Source organism: Vidua macroura, chromosome 3 (genome assembly GCF_024509145.1).
Source record: "Vidua macroura isolate BioBank_ID:100142 chromosome 3, ASM2450914v1, whole genome shotgun sequence".
Classification (NCBI taxonomy): Eukaryota; Metazoa; Chordata; class Aves; order Passeriformes; family Viduidae; genus Vidua; species Vidua macroura.
Genome location: NC_071573.1, coordinates 100,980,528 through 101,002,914, shown reverse-complemented (window position 1 = coordinate 101,002,914; position 22,387 = coordinate 100,980,528). Strand labels below are relative to the sequence as shown.

The 22,387-nt window shown below is 37.2% G+C and overlaps 1 protein-coding gene across 1 annotated transcript in view; it reads right to left on the bottom strand.

The window, feature by feature from the left end:
- Positions 1-22,387, bottom strand: part of GREB1 (growth regulating estrogen receptor binding 1) — an 85,668-nt gene that overhangs the window by 52,137 nt on the left and 11,144 nt on the right. The window contains exon 2 of the mRNA XM_053974340.1: positions 1,515-1,671. Coding sequence (XP_053830315.1) covers positions 1,515-1,671 — 157 coding nt within the window. The remainder of the gene's footprint in view (positions 1-1,514; positions 1,672-22,387) is intronic.

Below are 22,387 nucleotides of genomic sequence, written 5' to 3'. Positions count from 1 at the left end.
GGATTCATGTAGCTAGAAGTGGAAGATTCAATTTCTGACAAGGCTGCAGTACATAAGAGCAGCTTGAAGACCTCTTTCACCTGAGGAACAACCTAGGAGGCACTCTATTATAAGTCACTTCAGAGATCCCCTTGACTGAAACTTTCATGAAAGGAATGCTCTCTGCCAGGTCGTTATGAGACTTTTAATTACACTTCAATTCTGTTTCCATTAACTACAACGAACACAGAATCAGCCCCTCAAGGTTTGCAAAGTTCTTTGAAAGTCTTGAAAGAAAGAAAGAAACTACAGAAGTGTAAAATTGCACTTTTGTTCCTGAACAATGCATCTGCTCCTGTTGTATCTTTCCCAACTGATGTCATAATCAATTTTGTGACATCACAGCTATCATGGAAGTTTATTAAGTCCTTATGGAAGGGTTTGGTAGAAGGATCACTTTGTGCAGGGAATAAGCAGCATATCTATTTAAACAATTAATGTATATTCATTATTTTGTCCTATGTTAACAAAAAAAAAAAAAAAAGAGGAAACTACTAATGATGTGTGAGCAATTTTTTTTTTCAATAAATATTCACAGCTGTCACTGTGAGGCAATAGCAAATACTTTATTCTGTGCAAAATACTTTTATCTGTTACTACTTACTGGCCTGATTTTGTGTGTGTGTTACTGTGGACCTTTATATATTTCTCATTGTAACAGCAGCAAAGTAAGACAGGGAAAGTAGATGTGAAACTCCACTCTCGACAGACATAACTAAATAATCAAATTATTAAACATAACTTTACACCACCATGCCAGTCTTATGCACGCACCAGTAAACTCACTGGAAAACATGAGACCACTACAAATGACAGACACTGAACACCAAACTGCATCACAAGTTTATCAGATCCATACAGTTCATCTAAACTACATTACTGACAAAGCAGGCTTCTGTAAACACACACACAAATTCAGTGAGAAATCCTATGTATTAAATACCAACTTGTGCAGGGTTTGTGACAGCGCACATCCTAAATTTTACCTTTGCAACCACATAACAGCTACAAATATTATGCCTGAAGTAATTACAAACCATCTCAAAAGCTAAAAAATATTTCTGCTGTATTTATGCGCATTGAAAATCAGTCTTAGCATACATGTTTTCTAAGTCTATTATGGGTTTTCTACCATTTACTGTGTGACTTTGAGCAGTATATAATAAACCACAGGGTAACAGATTTATGTTCCAAATCTCCAAAGACTTCTCCACAAATGTAATGGAACAATTCCTAGAACTTCAATTTATGTGTATAGATGAATCTGAGCAAGTGGCTTAATTTTGTTAAAATAAAAGACAGTGTATTTTGTATTTTAACTCCAATTCTAATACATATATATTTGCAGATCATAAAAAAATCCAAATAAAAACTTATGTTTACCCATATTATGAGTTTAAATGTGTATGTTGAGCCGTGACTGAGCAAATAGCAGAACTGCCTTTAACAGAAATAAAAATTCCATTTTCTCCTACCTTCCAGTGATGATAGTTGCTGTTCAGCTTCCAAATACAACTGAGAAAAGACTGGTCTGGGAACTAAGTTGTTTGAGCGGAGAGAGGCCTCGATAGAATTATGCAACACTTCTTCAAACCGTGTTGTCTTGAGCTGACCAGCATAAGAATTTCCCATCTTCTCAAAAAAAAAAAAAAAAAAAAAAAAAACAAACAAACAAAAAAAAACCAAAAGAGACAAGAAGAGCAAAAAAAAAAAATTATAGATATTACAATTTAAACACTCAGAACTCAATCACTGCATGCTGATGCCAGGCTTAACATTTCTCATGAAAGAGAAATGCTTCATTGTCCACAAAGAAAAGCAAAGAACATTGACTGCAGCAGTCATTGAGCAGATCCTGCTGGTAAATTACAGGAAGTTATCTAAAAGTAACAGCTTTCTCTTATTCAGTAGAAAGGCAGCAAGCTTTGGCACCTTCTTGAAAAAGTGACTAGAAATCTGATTCAAGTAATTCCCTGATTTATATAGCAATTGAGGAGATGCACTTTCAACAGTCATCAATCTATTGTTAACCAGCCTTTCTATTTTAAGCTATTTGAAGAGAATAAATGATCTGGGCAATAGCACAGTTATGTGTACTTATCTTTGCATGTTCCATCATAGCTGAAACCTGCCTAAAGCAGTTCAACTTATCTTTCAGAGATGCTGTCTCATAAATAATGTAGCATTGCTGTAACCCAGAGATGGTGAAATATAACTTTTACTTTTCACCCTAAACAGTATTTTTCCTCGCAAAAAAACAGCTTTTTTTTTTTTTTTAATGAAATATTATCCATCCACATGCATTGATATTGCATTCGCTATTTAGTAGGACTTTACTTTTAGTGAAACCATGTAATTTATTCATTCTGTCATTGAGCAGGCAGTCTGTTCCAGCTGAATATTCCATGGACTTAACTGACGCCTACTTTCCACAGGGAACACAATGAACTGGTGTAACCAAAAGCCATGTCAGCTTTCTTTCCCTATTACAAAGTAGCTCTTGCCCTGGGCCCCATGTCCTTTCCCTCCTCAAGTAACTGTGAATAGAAAGCATGAAATGCTTCCTGTTTGTGGCAGTAATTCCTAAACACTGAACAGCCCCTCCTCAGCACTGGCTGCTGCTTGGGAAATTCGCCTATTGGGAAGCATCCTGTAGGAATCAGTCAAGCAAAAGGGAAACCACTGCGAAACCACATACTTCTTGTCATGGGAAAAGGGGTTTGAAAGGAACAACACACAAACTTGTTGATTTCAATATCTTTTTTTGACTTTGTAAAGCATATTTTACATATATAATCATATTTTAGTGTACTTGTTTGTAGCATGTTAATACTGTATAGAGAGTACAGCTAGTAGTATATAACACTGCTATAATAGATATACACAGTATTAATAGGACCATAATAAGATCTATAAAACAATGGAGGTAGTATTGAAAAAAATTATTTAGACTAAAAGAAGGCACTACAAACAAAATATTCATGTATATACACAAAGTCAAACAGAGAAGTTGCACTGAATAGTACTGATGTATCCATTTGGTAAGGGGTAAATGGGAAGCTGCAACGCCTATTAGAGATGTTCACTGCTAATATGGAAATCAGGCTGTATCATCTCTTCCAACACAAAAGCTGATCACAGTGCCCATCCCACACTGACAGGAACCCTCTGGCTCCTTTTAAGTACTGCTTCCCCCTACACCAAAGGCAGCTGAAGACAATGAGAAAAGACTGACATCAGTAATGTCCTTAACCAGCTTTATCAAAGGTATATGCAGGAAACCCCAGGTCAGCTCTGAAATGAATTATATCCAATGCTGAATGTTTGCTCAGGATTTATGGAGCTCACAAGTGGTCAGAAGAAAAATCCTGTATTTAATCCTGAGGATAGCACAAACAAGCATCTTATCAATGTGATGTTACAGATAAGGAATCAGTTAAGATTATATTATTTGTGAAAGAAGCGGGTTTTGGAATCCTTTGTAACACAAGCATGTTTGTTTGTCTAATAGGCAGCTAACTTAATTTTGTGATTGGGTTGGTAATAAGAAACAAAAACAAGCTTTCCGGATTTGTAAAATCTCATGTATTTGTGTGATCTTACAATCAGTGTAAACACAGTCATAAACCTAGAAACCTATTTTGGAAGATGTGATAAATATTTTTTAGCCATTTTTCATTATCAAACACACACCACTGGAACCAGAAAATGGGCATTACAGGAGCTTTTTTGCCAGCACCAGTCTCTGTTGTTCAGAGCCCCACTGACTCTCAACTGCGAGAGAAATTACTTCTCCAAAGCAAGCAAGGGAGAAACCATTTCCCACTAACTACACGACAGCTGTCATCCCCTCTTTTCTTTAGAGATGCTCAGACTGTGGTATCTGAATTGCCAATTGCTGACTCCATGGCATCAGGAAGCAAAAACTGAGTCCTATGTCCCTGCTTCAATGACCTCAGCACTCCCAGCCCTGATTTATGTTTCTCTTGGATACAACTGGGTGTCACAGGCTAAACTTTCAAATGCTTGTCAAAGTCCAAGCCATGCACATAGATAGTGACCAGATTTACTAAAAAGACCCCCATACACTGACACAGAAGGATGGCCCTTGACCCCATCTACTGATAAATCAAAGGGTATCTCCCTGTCACATGGTCAGTTTCCATGGAGAGCATGCAGAAGAAAATACTTGCCAATATAAGGAGGGAAAAAAAGGCAAAGAGATAGACCTGGAAGAGCCTCATAAAAGCATGATAAAAAGACAAAAAATACTCTGAGCCACTAGGGAGCCTAAGAAAAAATTGCAGATACAAATGAAGCACCTCAGGACAATGCCTTAGAAACCCATGGATAATGCTGGCAAAGAGAGACGCTAAGTCCAAGCATCTGAAAATGCAAGCAATAGTTTGTTAGCCACTGAAAGGGGCATCTCAAATTCCAAATAAAGAACTGTGAGCTTTTCAGTGGTAAACAGGGACTATGTAATTAAGAAAAATGGGGATCTTCTTATGGGTGAATGCCTATCACATTTAGCCAACTTCAAGTTCAACTGCAGTTGAACTAGTTAGGTTTTAAGAAAACCTGCTATGAGCCTGCCCTTCCATGCTGTGATTTCAGTAAGGAGTACCCTCAGTGATGAGGGCAATCCCTTCCACAAGGGCCATGACAATGACTGGTCACAGCAGGAGAGGGCGATGGCCAGCAGCAGGAGGATATTCAGTCCCAGCACCCAAATCACACAGGGAGATCTTGTGCAGAGTGGAACAGAGACAGCAGCACTTTACTGACTTTTTGCAGTGAGGAGCACTAGGGTTTTGTAAAGACTGAAGATCTAGCACAGCAATTCTGGACAAAATTAATCCTACACCTAGGACAGACTGGGTATCCTAAGGAATGCTATGGACTTTAGAGCATGGCAAGTAATCCAGGGCTTTTAACAACTCCCATTGAAACAGACTGATAAATAAAGCCTGTCCCCAGCAGAAACTAAGGAAACAAAAGAGTATATGTGGGCTGTGTTTTGTTGACTTAAAAAAATAATCAAGAGGTGCACAGGGGTACACAGAATCGGCTAACTAACACATAACAGAACCCCTAATCCGAACCCAAACCCAGGATGCAACATCAAGGTAGTTAAGTGGGAAAATAGGAAGACCTGGTTGATTACTAAGAAATTCAGCCTTAGATACAAGTTACAAATTGTTACAGGTGGGAATGTTTCATATTAAGTTGCAAGTTTTTTGCATTACACAATATAAGCCACACCACTACTTTACTACAGTAATCCTTTCATTATTGCTGTATAGCAGTGAATATGTTTTCTGAGTTTGAGCAGACAGCTTTCAATCTTCTGAAACAGTTTAACAGAATAATTTCTATGGTATCATTTCTAAGAGGAGAATAGCAAAATGTTCTCACACTCTCCAACAGAATTTGCTATCACTATGACAAAAGGCAGTTTTTTGCTTGCATAGAAAGAAAGGATTTGTTTGCATGGACAATGGATTTAGGTATCTAAAAGGCTATCTATTAATTTTTTCTGTGAGGAGGAAGAAAGCATTATTTACTGCAGGTTAACAATTTGTTAACAAAATAGTACCAGAAAAGTTCTGTGATCCTTTTGCTCTTTGTACATAAGTTACATTTATCCAGTAACACCCAAAATCCATCATATTTGTCAAGTCCAGTAAAGTCTCTACTGATGTATTAAAAACATCAGTCTTTCTAAAGAAAGAAATCTTAGTGTAGGGACTCATATGTAAATATAACTATAAAAAAAAAAAAAATTTGGAGACAGCACAAAACTGATTCTTTTCAATGGCAGTGATACATCCTGCAAAATCCTCCTCATGCATTAAGTCCAGCCATGAAACATCACAATTTACTCTTTTATTTTCATGAAGCCATCTGTAATTACAGTGTTTTCTCTAGCTTTGTATTTGGAATAATAAATTATTTTTAGTCTCCTATATTAATGTGTATCACGTGTAGAAGTGATACTGTGTGGTATTTATTTCCCACAGGTTACATAAAATTCTTGATTCAGGAGAACTAAAAGACACTCTGATATTCAGCCCCCACGAGACCAATACAGTATTATATGTTATGTCTTTATTACTAGTCTCAAAATAAGGTTACTCCATCCAAAATGCCCTTTGGGAACAGTCACTGGTCCATCATGACTCCTGAAGTGCATCTGGGAACTACTGAAGTGAGGAGTACAAGCACCAGAGCTATGCCAAGACATTACAACATAAAATTGATTTCTGGCACACAGAAATCTCTCCTTCAGTTGCTTCATTTAGTAATACAGCTGTAGCCCATATGGGCAAAGAGAAATTAAAAATTATTCTTCCAGAAATCAACCTAGTTGTTCATGTACTACAAAATAATCACCTGTAGAAGTAATTTACAAAGCTTTTTCTCTGTCAGTACAAAACCACCTAAAAGCATTGTAAAGAGGTGGATTATTGCCAGTTTCTGAGAAAAATACTAGTTTCTGGAAGTCAAATCTGTTTCCTCACTATTCTGCCAGACTGACTTGGCAGTAAGAGAGAGGGGAAAAAAGGGCTCAGAGGACTGATGTTTATGATACAATACTGGAGCATGGGAACCATAACCTCATTTGAGATTACTTCCAGATTAACATTTTACCAAAATGATTTCAGCCAAAATCTTCAAGAAGGCTTTGATTTTTGTCTTAGTGTTACCCTGAAAGAGAAATTTCCAAGCTTCAGAAGATGCTGAGAAATGAAATTACAATTCTTTCCTGAGCCAAACTCTACCGATATGAACAAGAATAAAATCAGTAGTCACTTATGGATCTGTAGATTGAAATCCACTTCTTCAGGGAAGTAATTTTTTCCTCGGCAGTAAAGCTGTCGGATGAATGAGAAGTCTCTAGTCATTCTCTGTTTCATATACGACAAAAGTTTGGCAGTTCAGTAGACCCCCTTTGGCCCATTACATTTTAAATGCAACATAAAACCTTTAAATAAAACCACAGTTACCTTTGCCAGAAATTCTAGGTCATTCTCTGTTACCACATCTTACAATTTCCATATGTCTTGTGGACTTATATGAGAAATGTTATCTAAAGACCAGTCCACATTAAACTTAATGGTTTCAAAAAAATTTGGATAGTAGCTCATGATGAAACACAGAGACTGATTAAGGTTGCTGACAGGTCACAGAGAACTTAATCCTAGCACCTTTATACAGCCAAGAACAAATCTGCTGCTACTTCCATAAAACAAATATACTGTAACAAGACTAGTCAGATCTCTCTACCACTTCTTTTTATCTTCTGTTTGCTTTTAATTTTTATCTGAGGTCTTCTTTTGATTTTGAAAATCAGACTGACTACAGACAAAGATTTTCTTCTGCATCAACAGTGAGATGATTTCCTCCCCTGACTCATGTTTCCAAGCAACAGGATGCAGGATGTTGGAACAAGAGCGCAGATTGAAAGGTGTCAAGCCTTTTTTTTTTTTGGCAACTCTAGATTCCAAGCCACAATTCTTATATTGCTCACTGAAATCAGTCCTCTCACTCACTGCACAAGTAAATAACTGGAAAAATGTCTTTATTCTCAGGAGATTGTTGCAGAGATTAATATGGACACTTTTGCAATGAAATTCAATACAGGAAAATTCCCCCACCTACTGAAAGATCAAGTCCATTTCTTAACTGACCAATATGAAAAAAAGATGAAAACAAACTTGGACAAATCAATGTTAAACCACCTCAATAAAACACTATTAAAAAGCTATTGCTTTCTTTTTTCTTCAGGCAGGAAATAAATCAATTTTTTTAATGGATCATTTTTATTATGGATTTATTTCACATGTATTTTGGCCATAGTAAAGAGCTTTAAAAAAAAACTTTTCTCATTTTTTTGCTGAAAATTTTCAACTGCAAAACCAATAAGCATTACTTCTGAGTGTTTATTTTTTCAATTTAAGTACTACAATTCACGCAGGGAACAGTAGCAAAAATAGCAAATTAATATTTTGTATAGAAAAAGGAAAAAGAATTTCCTGATGTCTGAAAAAAAAAACCAACAAAAAAACCAACAAAAAAACCAAAACAAAACTTCTCATACAAATTCAACTTTACATTGAACCAAAAAAAAAAAGAAAGCCTGACGAAATCCAGAGCAATCTAAGTTGTTATAAACTCATTAAAATATACAGCTATGCAGGGGGATCTGGACTAAGGCATGTGGCAATTTAGTGACAAGGAATCTAAGCTGTGACAGCCTACACTGTAGTTTTCTGGGGAAACAGAAAACTCCAATTGCAATCAGTTCCTGTAATTAATTAAGGATGAAAGACTGTTTTGATTTTAAGACAAAGTTTGGTCTTCCTTTATGGTGACAGAAAAGGTAAGCTTCCTTCACCCTAGTAACTCCTATACCTACTCTCAAACTAGAGCTGATTTTTTTCTGAGACATTTAAAGTACTGTTTTGTGCTAAAATGACACCATATTTTAATTTATTTTAAATAGAATAAAAAATGCCAAAGTTCAAATTGCTCATAACAGAAATCCTTTGTTAAAAGCCTTGTACTGGATTACTCTTTAAGTTTTAAAAAATCATAATCATAAGCACTATTGGGACTGATGACTGATAAAAATACCTATCTGCAAAAAGAATTCAGAAGAAATATTTACTTAGAATTTTTTAAAGTGGCTTAGCATCTATTATTAATCTATTTTAATTTTCACTGGAAGTCTGCTTTAGATACAGTAATGGCACTGGTTTTCATTTATTTGCTTTGTGTTTTAGCACGAACCTTCTTTTCAAAGACTTGTCATTCCTTTATATCCTGACAACTGGGCCAAGGAGCCACTTGATAAAAATAAATGTGAGCTGGGTACAGGGCTGTATTAATAGTGCAGACCAAGCCTAATATATGATATGGCAATAAATACATTTAGGCAGTGACACTTCGTCCTGTAAATGCTTTCATATTCCTCTCTTCAAGAAACAATGTATTCTGATACAGATTTCCATGATTTTCCTACAGGATCTCATAAGCTTTACAGGTGTTACTGGAGAGAAAATCCCTTATCAGCAGCTTCCAGCATAGTGCAGCTGATTTGCTTTACCATTTCTCCAGCACAGAGCCCTAATCCTGTGGCTGGTCAGGCAGCACTGCCTTGGCTCCCATTTGCCTTTTGTGCATTGCTTTGATCAGCTCCTGGCTTTGGATGAAAGCAATTCTTTCAGAGGCCACCTTCAAACTCTCTTTAAAAAAAAAAAGAATTACATACATAAAACCAATTGAGCTTGTTAAGCAGCAGGAAGAAGTCAAGTAGAGGGAGGAGAAAGGGAGGGATGCAGGTGCCACAAATCAGGGCTAGGAAGCAATGATCAAAGTGGTGACTGGAAAATTTGTAAAAAATATCCCCAAGTTGTACAGGTCTGGGGCATTCCTGTAAGTGCAAAGGCTCTCTCACTATTACCTAAGGACACACAGCTCTCTCTCAAAGAACTGTCTCAGACATCTCCTCCAGTGCTTTGAGAACAGCCACTTGAGATCTCAGAGTAAAGCAGCAGGGAGCAGATTGGCAAGTCAGGAAATAATCTTGAAATGCCTATTTTCTAAAGAAAATTCTAAGAAACCAGAACTTGGGACATACTACTCTTTCTTCTGGTTACTGGTGCTATAGAGTGTTTACAAGAAACTTTTCCAAATCCAAAAGGAGTATACAAAGAGTAATGCCGTACTGATTGTACAGGTTAGCTTTTTGAGCCATCCTCAAAACCAGACTTTTGTTTTTCCTTACACCAAGCCTCCAGACTCATTCCTACCCCTACCCCTCCAGGCTCACCCCTAGAAGCAGTGGAGCAGAGGCCTGAGGGGCAGCCACATGCACAAAGAGATCCCAGAGTGTACAGTTTAAACACACTGGAGCTGTCTGCCAGGGCAGCAGAGGTAGAGCCAGTGCCCGTGGCAGTTCTCCAAGGATACACACAGAGTGCACAGGTTCAGAGGCTCCACCTCATTCACAGCAAATGGCCTCACTGCTTGAAAGAGAGCTTCACTGACTTCTACTAGCAAAGCATACTCTACTGTATCTAGGTCATATTTTCCATCTAATGAACAAAGAGTGGACACAAATACAGTGGGAGCAGTTTAAAATGTGCCTCACCATCTGTGGATAGCAAATAGATCTGTAGATGAGTGTATCACATTATAAAATAGATCTGAATCTCAAGGTTTACTCAATCAGGAGACTGACTGCACAAGTATTATATGTTGAAAATACATTAAATAAGAAACATTTGCAAACAAAAATACACAATCCAAAGCATTAATCAAATATCTTTAGTTAGAAATACCAGTAGAATCCTCAAATTTAATTCATTTAAGAAACTGAACTTAGCAGTTTTATATCTGAGTTGTCTACTTTGAGAGGCTAAAAATTCAAGTTGTCTAAACTTCTGGTATTTTGAAGTTTTCCTAAGAGGAAATCACTCAAACCAAGGACAGCAAACAAGAAACAGAAAATGCAGACAAATTAATATATTTAAAATATTAACATTAGCTGTAAAATGTCTCACAAATATTATATTTGAACAGTAACCAATATAAGATGGTATATGTTATGATATATTAATATTTTATTAAACAGTAACAGTATTTTTCAGCATGGAAATATGCAATAGACAATATACTGTACCGTACTGAAAGCATGTGCCCCTCAGCGACCTCCAGTAAAAGACTCATGAAGTTTCATAACCTGACTGCAGTGCTGAATACCTTACACCTGTGGTAACTGCCAGAGATTATGTCTTTGTGGAGTTTTCTTTTTGGTTTCATTTAGAAGAGTCTGCTGCTTGGCAAACTGGTGAGCACACTTAAGGCTCCTGAGTCAGCACTGTGCGCAACTGAACAACTCAGTCGGGTCACCATGACATGAACACTCTCCTGTCACAGCAGAGCACAAGAAGGTTTCAAAGCTATCTATTCTGCAACTATGGCAAAACCTAAGTAATGAGACCATGACATACCCTGGCAAGGTGTTCTCTAATTTGTGTACTGGCTGTACTAAATGATAAATGGTCTGACTTTATGTCTTATTAATACAGAAGTGCTGTGCTGGGTCATGGTGCTCCCAGCCAGGCACACATGAATTTATCAGTCTGAAACATTATTAACATCAACAGTTTTGTTGGAGGCTTTTGGAAGGACTGAAACAGTTTGGGGTTTTTAAGAAATAAGGGTGTCCTTTTTTACTATATAGGTATCAAAATCACTAAAGAAAGCATGAAGTGTGTACTGTAGGTATTTTGTTTTGCTAACAGAAGATAAGATAAACAGGAGAATGAAATCAGGTATGTAGCAATATTATCTTTGTGTTGGTACTATGCCCATATCTCCTGTACAAAAGGATAGGAAGTCAAAACAATTTGAGAGAACACGTTCAATGTAACACCTGATATAGAAACAGCTGTTGCATCATATTTAAACTAACACTGCATCTTTTCAAGATACAGCTAGAGTACATGTACAGAGAATGTTTCTGGTAAAAACATATTTATCAAACATTTCTTTAGGTAACAAATAACTTCAGAAGATAAAAACAATAATTCTGATAATTTAATTTTCTTTTTCTTGTATCTCCAAGTCATGCCATGTTCAGATACATGCTTGATTTTCAACTCAGTTAAATATTACTGAAATGAGTAAAATCAAGCACTTGTCTTGGCTCCCAGTTGAATTAAGTTTCTGTGTAACCTTATACGAAGAGTATTTTTGGTATGGCTTGTGAAACTTGATTTTCACCTTTCACTCTCAGGACATGGTTTCCTGACTGGCTCATGACTCTAAACTCAGGTTACTGCTGGAAAGAACATCTCTCACTGCGGATTGTATATTCCCCCTCTGTTGTTGTTCAGTGGCATTGATGTTAGCTGATATAACTGAGAACTAGTAGTTTTTGTAGGGTCATGTTTTGCTAGATCAGATCCCTCATCTGGCTATAGATAAAGTATATGGCCATTAATATATGCAAAAGAAAAGTACCAGTACTTGGCTAGGAGGGTGGTGAGAGTGGTATCTTTTTCTATAGAAATGCTTTAAATAACACTTTAAAATTTGAAAGATACAATTTCTGATTCTTCTGCAACGTAAGAGGGAAAAACCTGAATTTTAAAGCTTCTTGAAGCTTTACAATGTTGGGAACTTCAGTGATTTAGTGCTTTCACTGAAAACAATTTTCATACTAATTGAAAATTTTCGTTGTTTATTTGGTAATTTTTTTAAATGTATGCTCTCTCTATATACTCAACATGTTTTAATTTTTGATTGGCCCTGAACTGGTCAGGTAGTTGTACTGGATGATCACTGTGGGTCTCTTTCAACTGACAGGCTCTACTCTAATCCAGTCAATTCTATTCTTGGATTTTAGACAAAAGCACTCCATTGAAGAACGTGAAAGAGAAACTGTCCAGAAAGTAGTACATAATGATTTAGGAGAGTGATTGGTATCTTTTTCTGTTACTATGGAAGTAACTAGAAGCTTTATAAATGTTCTGTATTTGACACCAGATACAGGAGACCTCAGCCATGCATTTTCAAGTAGGGTACAAATTCTTTCAGCTAAGAAATGCAGGAATGACTGACTGGTTTCCTACCAGCACTGTACAATTGAGTATCTTCAACAGATCAGCTTGACCAAACTGGCACTTGAAATATTATACTGACAGCCAAAGTTTAGAGAAATCCAAAAGGAAAACAAACATTGCAAGAAATAGATATGCGTGTGAGAGGTGATTTTTAAAAGAGTCACTTTTAATAATTTACCAGGCCAACAAAAACAAAAGCCAGGAAATTCACCTTTTAAAGAAGTATAACTTGACTAATGCCAGCCAAACATATTTGCCCCATAACTGTAGTGCATTCACAAGCAAAATTTCTCTAGGATGCACTGCCCAGGATGTGTTTTAGAATGAAGTCTAGGATGCTGCAGTGTCTCTCTCTGACTTTGCTTTGTGGCTGGAAACACCACATCAGTGTTAAAGAATATTAGCATAGCAGAGATGTTAAAGAAGAACATGTTAACCTGATATTCAGGAATGGAATGCAGAGAGGAAAAGAAACCTGCCTGCTTTGGATATAAGCATGGAAAAGAAGTTCCAGAGGAGAAGAAAGGGCAAGAGGGCACAAAGGGCTCTATTGTGTTCAATTAGTAGCCAGAGCAGGAATTCCAGGAATGGGCAATGAGCATGGAGTTTATGTATAAGAGATGTTGTATGCAGAAGCAGTGAGAGTCACTATGCAGCTGCTGATACCACATCACCCAGAAAAGAAGGGCTCTGCCTGCTGAAATGAGCTGCAGAATCTGTGTGAAATAAGTCAGTAATGTAAGTGATGAATTGACAGAACAGTTGTTAGGGGAAAGCTGATGATGTAATTATCCCAGCAAAAGGTATGTAAAATTGTAACCTTGTACCCTAGGCATTAAAGAAGATAATCATATTCTACAGGACTCTATAAGACATGTTTTTCACATATTGAGAACAACGGAATAGAAGTGAAACATGTCATGTAACTTGAGGTTATAACCTCAGGGTTACAAGATTTTCAAAAGTCTAAAGCACACGAGCACAAAAATTATAAATGGTATCATAAAAACAATTTACCAGGACATGCATTTATAAGGCAGAATGAGGAAAGAGCTAGTTCCCTGTGCAATGAGAAAGAAAAATTAAGATATGATTGTAAAGTTTAATGTTTTGGGTTTTTTCCCCAAGAAGATGAAAGGGTATTTATGATCAAATAACTGATTTAGCCAGCAACTTTAGCAGGTAAAAGTGGACACTGTTACTTGAAAAGTCTCCAAGAATTTAGTATTTGAAGCATTCTGCATGCAGACTGGGTATGAAAGAACTAAAACTGGGTCCTGCCAATCAGAATGACTGGTTTATTTGTCAGACAACTATTTTTCTTCTCAAAAGGTTTTTAAAAATGGCTGTAGGCATACCTGCCTTTTGCATTTATATAGAAATAATATTGGGAGTGTGTATAAAATCTTATATTAAATATAATCTATATGATCTAAAAATACATACCACACTGGTATGGAGGGTACTTATGTGGAGCCAGATTGTCTCCTCCATGAGAAACACTCTCAGTCTTGTACTTTGAACATGTACAAAAAGGCGACCTTTAAGATCACCTAGAAATACAGACTGCAATTCAGCTGCCTAACCAAGGCATTGTTTAGCTTTGAGATGTTCTGGGTAGCTCTCTGGATTCTGACTGCTGCTCCAAAGAAGCAGAGTTCTGAAGTAGGTCCTCTGTTATATACGCCAGTCCTTTATGGACACCTCAGGTAAACCAATGAACTGCGTAAACCATGAAACCAGGTACCTATATTTAGGTGAATTAAACTTTACATATCTACTGTTTTGCTAGGCAGAAATTTCCATTATAACCAATAACATCAAGGGATCTGAGAGACCTGAGAGATGATTCAGCTGACCAGCTGCCAGTGTTTCTTTAGCTCAACATGAGCTGACTCCCTCCCCAGCTCCATTGACCACACTTGGCTTCAGTGACCAAAAGGCGCCGCAGCTGTAGCTGCACAAAGACCTCTGTATTGAGGAGTCTTGGGGCTCAATTCAGCTGCTTACACAAAGATGTTTAATGCTCCAGGGTATCTGAGGCAGCAACACAGGTACCACAAACACATGTAGGAGACCATGCCAGGCAGGATACCTGAGGGCATCTCAAATTGCAGAAGAAGCACATAAGACACAGAATCACATCCTGCATCTCAAACTAAATCCTACTCTCAAAGTCAAAAACCGGCATGTCTATGGGTGCATCTACATTGTTAAGTGACTCCTCTTCCACTGTGCTTCCAGGTCCCCATCACCTGATCACACTGTGTACACACTGGTTTACATCCAGGCACTGTGCACGCAGTGCACAGGTAGTGTGCACTGTACTTTAGTTCCACAAGTAGTTAAATAAGGCCCTCCTTTCTCCAGAGACTGAAAAATTAAAATAAACAGGGTCATGCCGACCTCAAGGCAAGCTACAGACTTAATTACTGCAACAGACAACAATACCTCAGCAAACCTCCCATTCCTTTTCAATAGAATGCATTATCAATCAGACATATTGTTTTACAACTGGTAGAACCTCCACCAGAAAAATCCTTCCTTTCTTCAGGGCACAACAGGAATATTTCAGAAAGTCACATTTGTTTCTTCACGGCTCTTAACAGTCATAAACTGTTGCTGCTTTCATGTATTACCCACATTTAATTTTTATTCACTTACTGCACAAAAGCATCTACCACATATTCAGACATGCTGTATCTGTGTAAAAATCTTAAATGAATTTTCACAGATCATTTTTTAAAAACTTGAAAGTTACAGCCTGACCGATACTTCTGTAGCTATTAAACACTCCAACTGTTCAAAACATTTCCTTCAGAGTGTTCCTTCATCTGTAGTAATTGTCATAATGGGCAAAAAAGCCTCTGAACCTCCAGGCTGAGTAACATCCCTTTGAGTGCTTAGAAAAACAGCTCTTAAGAACTCTCAACTTTCTGCACACTCTTTGTGAAAGACCTCGTATGCCAAGCCATGTGATGGAGGCTGCTGTACAGTACATTGGGTCAGGAGACAAGATGTGGCACCATCTTATACCTGGGGAACAGGCACATTACATTCTGCTGCTAACGTGAACTGAAACTAATTGAAAAAATCCTGTGTTCAGTGTGTGTGATTTGATACACCTGTGCTAACCCACTGCCTATCTCCAACTACAGAGCCAGCGAGGATGCTATTCCACTGCAAATTACTGAAGATACTCATACCATCCCACTCACTGCCATGTTTTGTACCTATTTCCCAATTTGCCATTTAGGTGTATTTCCAAGCCCCACATATTCTTTGGAAGGAATCATGTCTGTGTGTAGCCATGGATGGCTTTTTTCATATTCAGTGCATCAAGAGAGGAACACGTATGTCTGTTTGCAAGCCAAACAAATGTAACACAGTACAATTATACACACAGCTGCTGTACTACCGCACATCTTTCTATTAGAACATCTTACTTTAATTACTATGAATCATTAGAGTTTTAATCTCTTTAGTTCACCTTGGGTTTGTATATTTTTTTTCTTAAGAAAAAAAAAGCATCTGGTCACTTACAATACTAAAGACCTTAGTGCTGTATATTGGATGCACATGAAAGGCAGCCCAGAAAGGCAAATGTATCCTGGGCTGTATCCAAAGCAGCACAGGCAGCAGGTGAGGGAGGGGCTTCTGCCTCTGTGCTCCACCCTGTTGAGACCCCACCTGCAGTGTTTCATCCAGCTCTGGGTCCCTGCACAAGAAGGACACTGTTGGAGCAAGTCGAGAGAAGGCCACAAAGATGCTCAGAGAGATGGAGCACCTCTGCCATGGAGACAGGCTGGGAGAATTCAGCTTGTTCAGCCCAGGAGAGGAGAAGGCTCTGGGGAAACCTTAGAACACCTTCCAGTGCTTAAAGGGGCATTACAAGAAAGCTGGAAGAGGGACTCAAACACAGGGATTTTTTAAACATTAAAAAAAAAAAAATGGAGTCTAGTATTTGCAAATAGAATAAATAGTACTAAAGACTGGAAATTCAGCTGCCTCTGTTTTTCCATTACATAAAAACAACAGGCAGTTATTTGGAGGAGCGATAGACACTATTTTGCAAACTTTGAATCCTTTTTCTCATTCTGTTTTTAAGAATCAATTCATCTTTACTTTATGTTTTATTTTACCTAATTCAAAACAGCACAACAATTTAAACAAGTTTAGTCTATCAATTCATCAAGCAAAAACTGCAAAGGGATGAATTTTTCATAATTTTCTCATATATTAACATAATTGCACTTTTCAACTGAATACAATAAAGTTACCTACTGTGAACATATTACAATGTGAAAATACTTTCATTATGCTACCACCATATAAAATTTAATGCAGTTTCCAAGGCCTTCGCTTTAAACAGAATGCTGAGTATCAAAGTGCAAAGGCAAAGGTCCTACAAAATCTACCTTGGTTTAGCATTCTGAACAACCAAAATGTGGTGCTGCAATAGCATAGTGACTCTATATGCTGCTGCTGACCTTTGGAAAAAGTAGTAAAAAGTTTTAAAAAGCAAATATTCATTACATAATTAAGTATAAAGTTTGCTCTTTTATTCTAAGTATTTATCAAAAAGCCATTCTGGACCCAAGTCTGCCGGAATGATAATAAATTTGTCAACAAAATTAGGACTCAATTTGACAGATGTTTGATTTCTGACATTATGCTGAAAGCAATGTTAAAATCTTTAGCATTTTTGACACCTCACACTACAGAAAAGAAGCTGGGGGGAAAACACTATCATTATGACATTTTTGGCTTGTTTGACATTTTGTCTTGTTCTTTTTTGAAATCATGATTGCATGTTCTGCTACACATACACAAGAAATATTAGTAGGAAAGACAATCCAGAGCAATAGATCTATTAAAAAAAATCCAGTACAAATTGTACATAGCATTATTTCAGTTGGTTGATAGTGTCTCACATTTTTCAAAAATGCTGGGCATTGCTTTCACATATGAGTATTACCCGTTGTACATTGTCCCTGCAGCAGAGAACAGTCTCTCATGATGGAGACAGACTTAAAGAATAGAGTTCATGTGACTGGATGAAAGAATGGAACAGCACTCTAAACAGACAGAAGGAACAGTACAAAATGGTATGTCTGAAACACCACAGCTGGACAAAATGCATGACATGTTCCTAACTGACATGCTAGGAACAAGTTTTATGTAACAGCAAATTTCTTGCCTTTAATGGGCAGCTCTTACAGAACTGCCAGCATCTATTTTCCCCAGTAATTATGCATCCAGTATATTTTACACACACATATAATTTTTCCAATAGCAGTAATTATTTCATAAAAAAGACAGGTTTTTTTCTAGACATCTGATAAAGGCTCTTTCAGAAAAATATTGCAATTTCTGGTATAATTTGAAAGCATGAAGATGATGCTTTCAGAAACGTTAGCACAAGATCAGTAGGAAACAAATTTAAACTTGTAATAAAAACTTTGAAAGTTTCAGCTGTCTGTGATTCTGAGTAGTTCACCTGCCTGAAGAATAAAGAAAAACGTCCTACCAAAGGTACCCAAATACTACCTCTGTGACAGAATATGGGATGAACTGTAAAGGAAGTGTTCTCAAGAATTTATCCTATGCAGGGAAACATGTGAAAAATTACTGAGGAAAAATCATAACTATTGCTTGTTTACAAGCTGACTTAGACTCAGGAACATCATCTCTGCCTAAAGAAAAGTATGAGTCAAGCCCATAAGAGGGCCCAGGTCACTTTCAGATTGAAATATTATCCTTCTTCATTGTCTCTTGTGCTAAACATTCTGAAGAAGAAAAGGTAGGAATAACTGTTTCACAGAAAATAACCCTACCTCTTCTAGAATTCTGTTCTCTAAGTCACTCTTCCTAACACTCTGACTGATGACTTTCAGTGCTTGACATTATGGACTTGGAAATTGTACATTATTATCTTGGCCTCATCATCTCCTGCATTCAATTACCAGTCTATATACTACATGAATAGCTTCTTCCCATTAAGGTGATATCCTTTACCAAAGCAGAGTTTTACAGAACTTTCTCTGATTGAATAGGTTTTTACTTTATAAGCAGTTTTGAATCTTTGCTTCCTTCAAATAAATTCTATGTATCACTTTGGTTTGTTTTTTTCCCACAACAGTGTCCCAGTATGCTATGAAGGAGTTATTTTTAAGCAATAGCTACATCTCAGTGATGGATAAAAATAAATCATGTGGGTAGGAACTACCTGTGCATACATACCTATTAACACCTACACAGACACACACACACATACACACAGTGTCTTATATGTTCTCAGGCTGAGGTTCAGCTATCAATGCATAATACAACACTTAGTTGTGCATATACTGTAGTTTCCTTCATTAGTTGACATTCATCACTCTACTTGCATGACCTCACAAGAATTTTGCATGAAAGGCAAAGACAAAATCTGTCCCTTACCCAGAAATGTAACTTTTAGTTATTGCTATTCGTCACTTCTCTGTATGCCACATTCAACAGCCCTTAGTGACAGACTCCAGAGAAATGAGTTTATCAAAAGGCACATACAGATGAAGCCCCTACCATTAGCACTACTCAACAAGGCAAGCGCTCCTGCTCAGGCGAGGCTGCAGCTTCTCAGGAACCCCACCCACTTATCAGCTACATACAAACAGGGAATGTTGCTCATTTGCCATGTCTATGTTGCTACATAAAACCAGACCACCGGTGGTGGCACAGACATGCCCACTCGCCTGAATCCATGTAGTGCCCTGTGGCTTTGTGGGCATATTAAGTGTGGTTTGAGTCAGCATTTTGATCAGTGCCAGGGCTGTGTTGCAAGTCATGACAGCAGTGCTTTCACAGCATGGAACAGAATGGCTGTGGAAATGCTTTAGTGGGGAAAAGCTACCGGGACAGCATGTGAGGTGCATGTGCTCTGGGAACAGTCTCTGGTGCATGCCATCCCTAGCCCAAGCACTGCCTGGAAGACTATTGACTGCCACAGGCCAAAACTGTACCAGGAACCACTCTGACTGGAAGTTCAGCTCAGGCTCACCACAAACTGCCTGACATAGCTTTTCAGACTCTGCCTTCAAGTCCATCTGCACTCTGGTCACAGTTTTCCCTTCTTCATCCTACTTTCTCTGACTTCTTTTTTACTCACTGTCTTTTTAAAACTTTTTACTCTCAATGCCCTCCCCAAAAATTATATACATGCTCCACTTCCACCTACCTCTCCTTTCCAAGAATTGGAATATTCAACAATGAAACAACTAATACTGACACTTGGACACCACTAGACTTTATCATTGTTAAAAAGATTAAGAGTTTGCATTTTGAGACTGTTGCAAACCTGTAGACACTATAATGGTATTGCAGCTGCACGTATACCCATGTAATAAGAGGCATTGCTTTCTTTACCTTTGAACTTCATAGATTAAGTAAACAGAGGAGCAAGTTGAATATCTGATTCATTATAATAGTAAAAGCTTCTACATCAACTCCTGATTTGCCATGGGTAGACTGTCCAAACTATGATTTAAGCCTTGTGTTTGCTCCCTGCCTTTAGTTACACACAACACTGTTGAGGGTAATGCTGCTCATGCCACTCAGCAGCAAATTTCTTTAGGGTATTCCCATTCTCTTCACAAACAGGTTTACATTTTTTATGTGTATCCTTATTAGTTTATATGTTTTAAATTGTTTTTTTTCCTCTCTCTTACTCTGTCCCATCATTGTACAGTATCAATGAGCACTACTGTACTCTTCATTTTCTGAGGCAAGTCAGACTAGACATGAGATTCAGCACACATTAAAGAGAAGAGCTAAGTAATAACGAGCTTTAATTTAAAATACAGACATTAAAGACAGGAACCTCATCTTGTAGGGGAGCTGATATAGTTTGTTGCAGTGTCATCCAAATGTAGGCTGCAACTTCTCCAAACACAAAATGTGTTATCCAGCAGCATTTGCTTTTCACTTTCTTTCATATTACTCAAATTCTCATGCACTTTCCCATGGTATGTAACAGGCTTCTGATAGAATTCTTTCTTATAAATTTGTGACAGAATTCAAAGATATTAGTAATCAATAAATCTCTAGATATCCACAATAAAAACTCTTCTGAAAAACTGTTAGATCAAAACATTGCTAAACACCATAGGAGACCACTTGTTCAGAAATTATTGTAAAATTCATGTTTAACTATTTAATCTAATTGTACCATATGAAAAACAAAGAAAAACAAAATGCCAGAAGATAAGCAGTAACAAAAGCAAGCCATTTCTTCATTTCAGTTCTGTTGCATGATAATTCCAGTGTCTATCTTGTTTCTTTCACGAGGAAAAACACTGAATCATGGAATCACAGAATGTTTTGCATTGGAAGCAACCTTTAAAGGTCATCTAGTCCAACCTCCCTGCCATGAGCAGGGATATCTGCAGCTTAACCATGTCACTTACAGTGCCATCCAACTTGAATGTTTCCAGGGACAGGCACCTACCATCTCTTTGGACAATTATGCCGGTGTTTCAGCACTTCTATTAAAAAAAAATACCTTCCTTATATCTAATCTTAATCTAACCTCTTTTTTAAAAAACTATTACTCCTTGTCCTATCACAACAGAGCCTACTAACATTTCATGCATTGAACACTCCATCCACCAAATCTGTACCTCTCCAATTAATAGAGAAGGATGCTCTTCACTCATTGAAAATATTCTCTTGTGAAAAGTTAGGGACAGAGAAGTTTGCAAAATCAGGATGCAACTATGACAAGAAAAAAACACAGGTGTAGTAAGAAAAAGGTTAAAATGCTATAGGAGATGCGATACTTTGTTTTCCATGTTTTTTTCCAGAAGTAGCAGATATGATCTATTATATGATATATGATCTATTATAAGATATGCTAACTATGGAATACACAGTATCTGTGTTCAAGATCCATACTCCGAAAGTGAAAAGCATTTGGACTGTGAGAGTAGCAAGGAAAATGCATATGACCATGTAGCCTCTCTGAGGTCACTCAAGCACACAAGCAAATCTGCAGCTCTTCATCTTCTTTACTAAATGAGGGTATAGGAAGGTAGTAATGATGCATATTAGCAGCCCCAAATACCAGTTTTCAAGTGCAATATCCATCCAAATAAATAACAATTATCCCAGCACATCTGTTGCTTGTTATAAACTTTAATGCAGCAACAATGATATATATGTTCTCCCAGTTAAACTTAAGTCATAGGTTTATATCAAAGTTTTCTCTTCAGGCCTAAACCACAGTAAAATAAATTATGACAGAAAAACAATGCTTCTTAAGTAGTTTCATTTCAGACTTTCAAAAGCACATTGCACTTACACTTTTAGCTATATTTAAAGACGTCATATTACCATGTGCTGAAAAATCTCAGCTTCGATTTCCTCTATTTAGTGTGCTGTCGATTCAACCACAGGTTTGTTTTCAATACTTGTATTACCATTTGGTTTAAGTATCTTCATATTGAATTCATGTCATTTTCTTATGACTATAATGCAATTATGTGTGTTTATGTGGTCTAATTTTATTAAAGATTTCAAGTACATGCTAATTTATAATATACTCTTAGCAAAATGGGTGCAGCAGTGAATCCTAAAAACTAAGTTTATCAAATATTTCTAGAGACTGATCTATAGTTAGAAATTGTTCTGAGCCCTCAGTCCTGTGAAGAATGTTTTTACCTTGTGCCTAC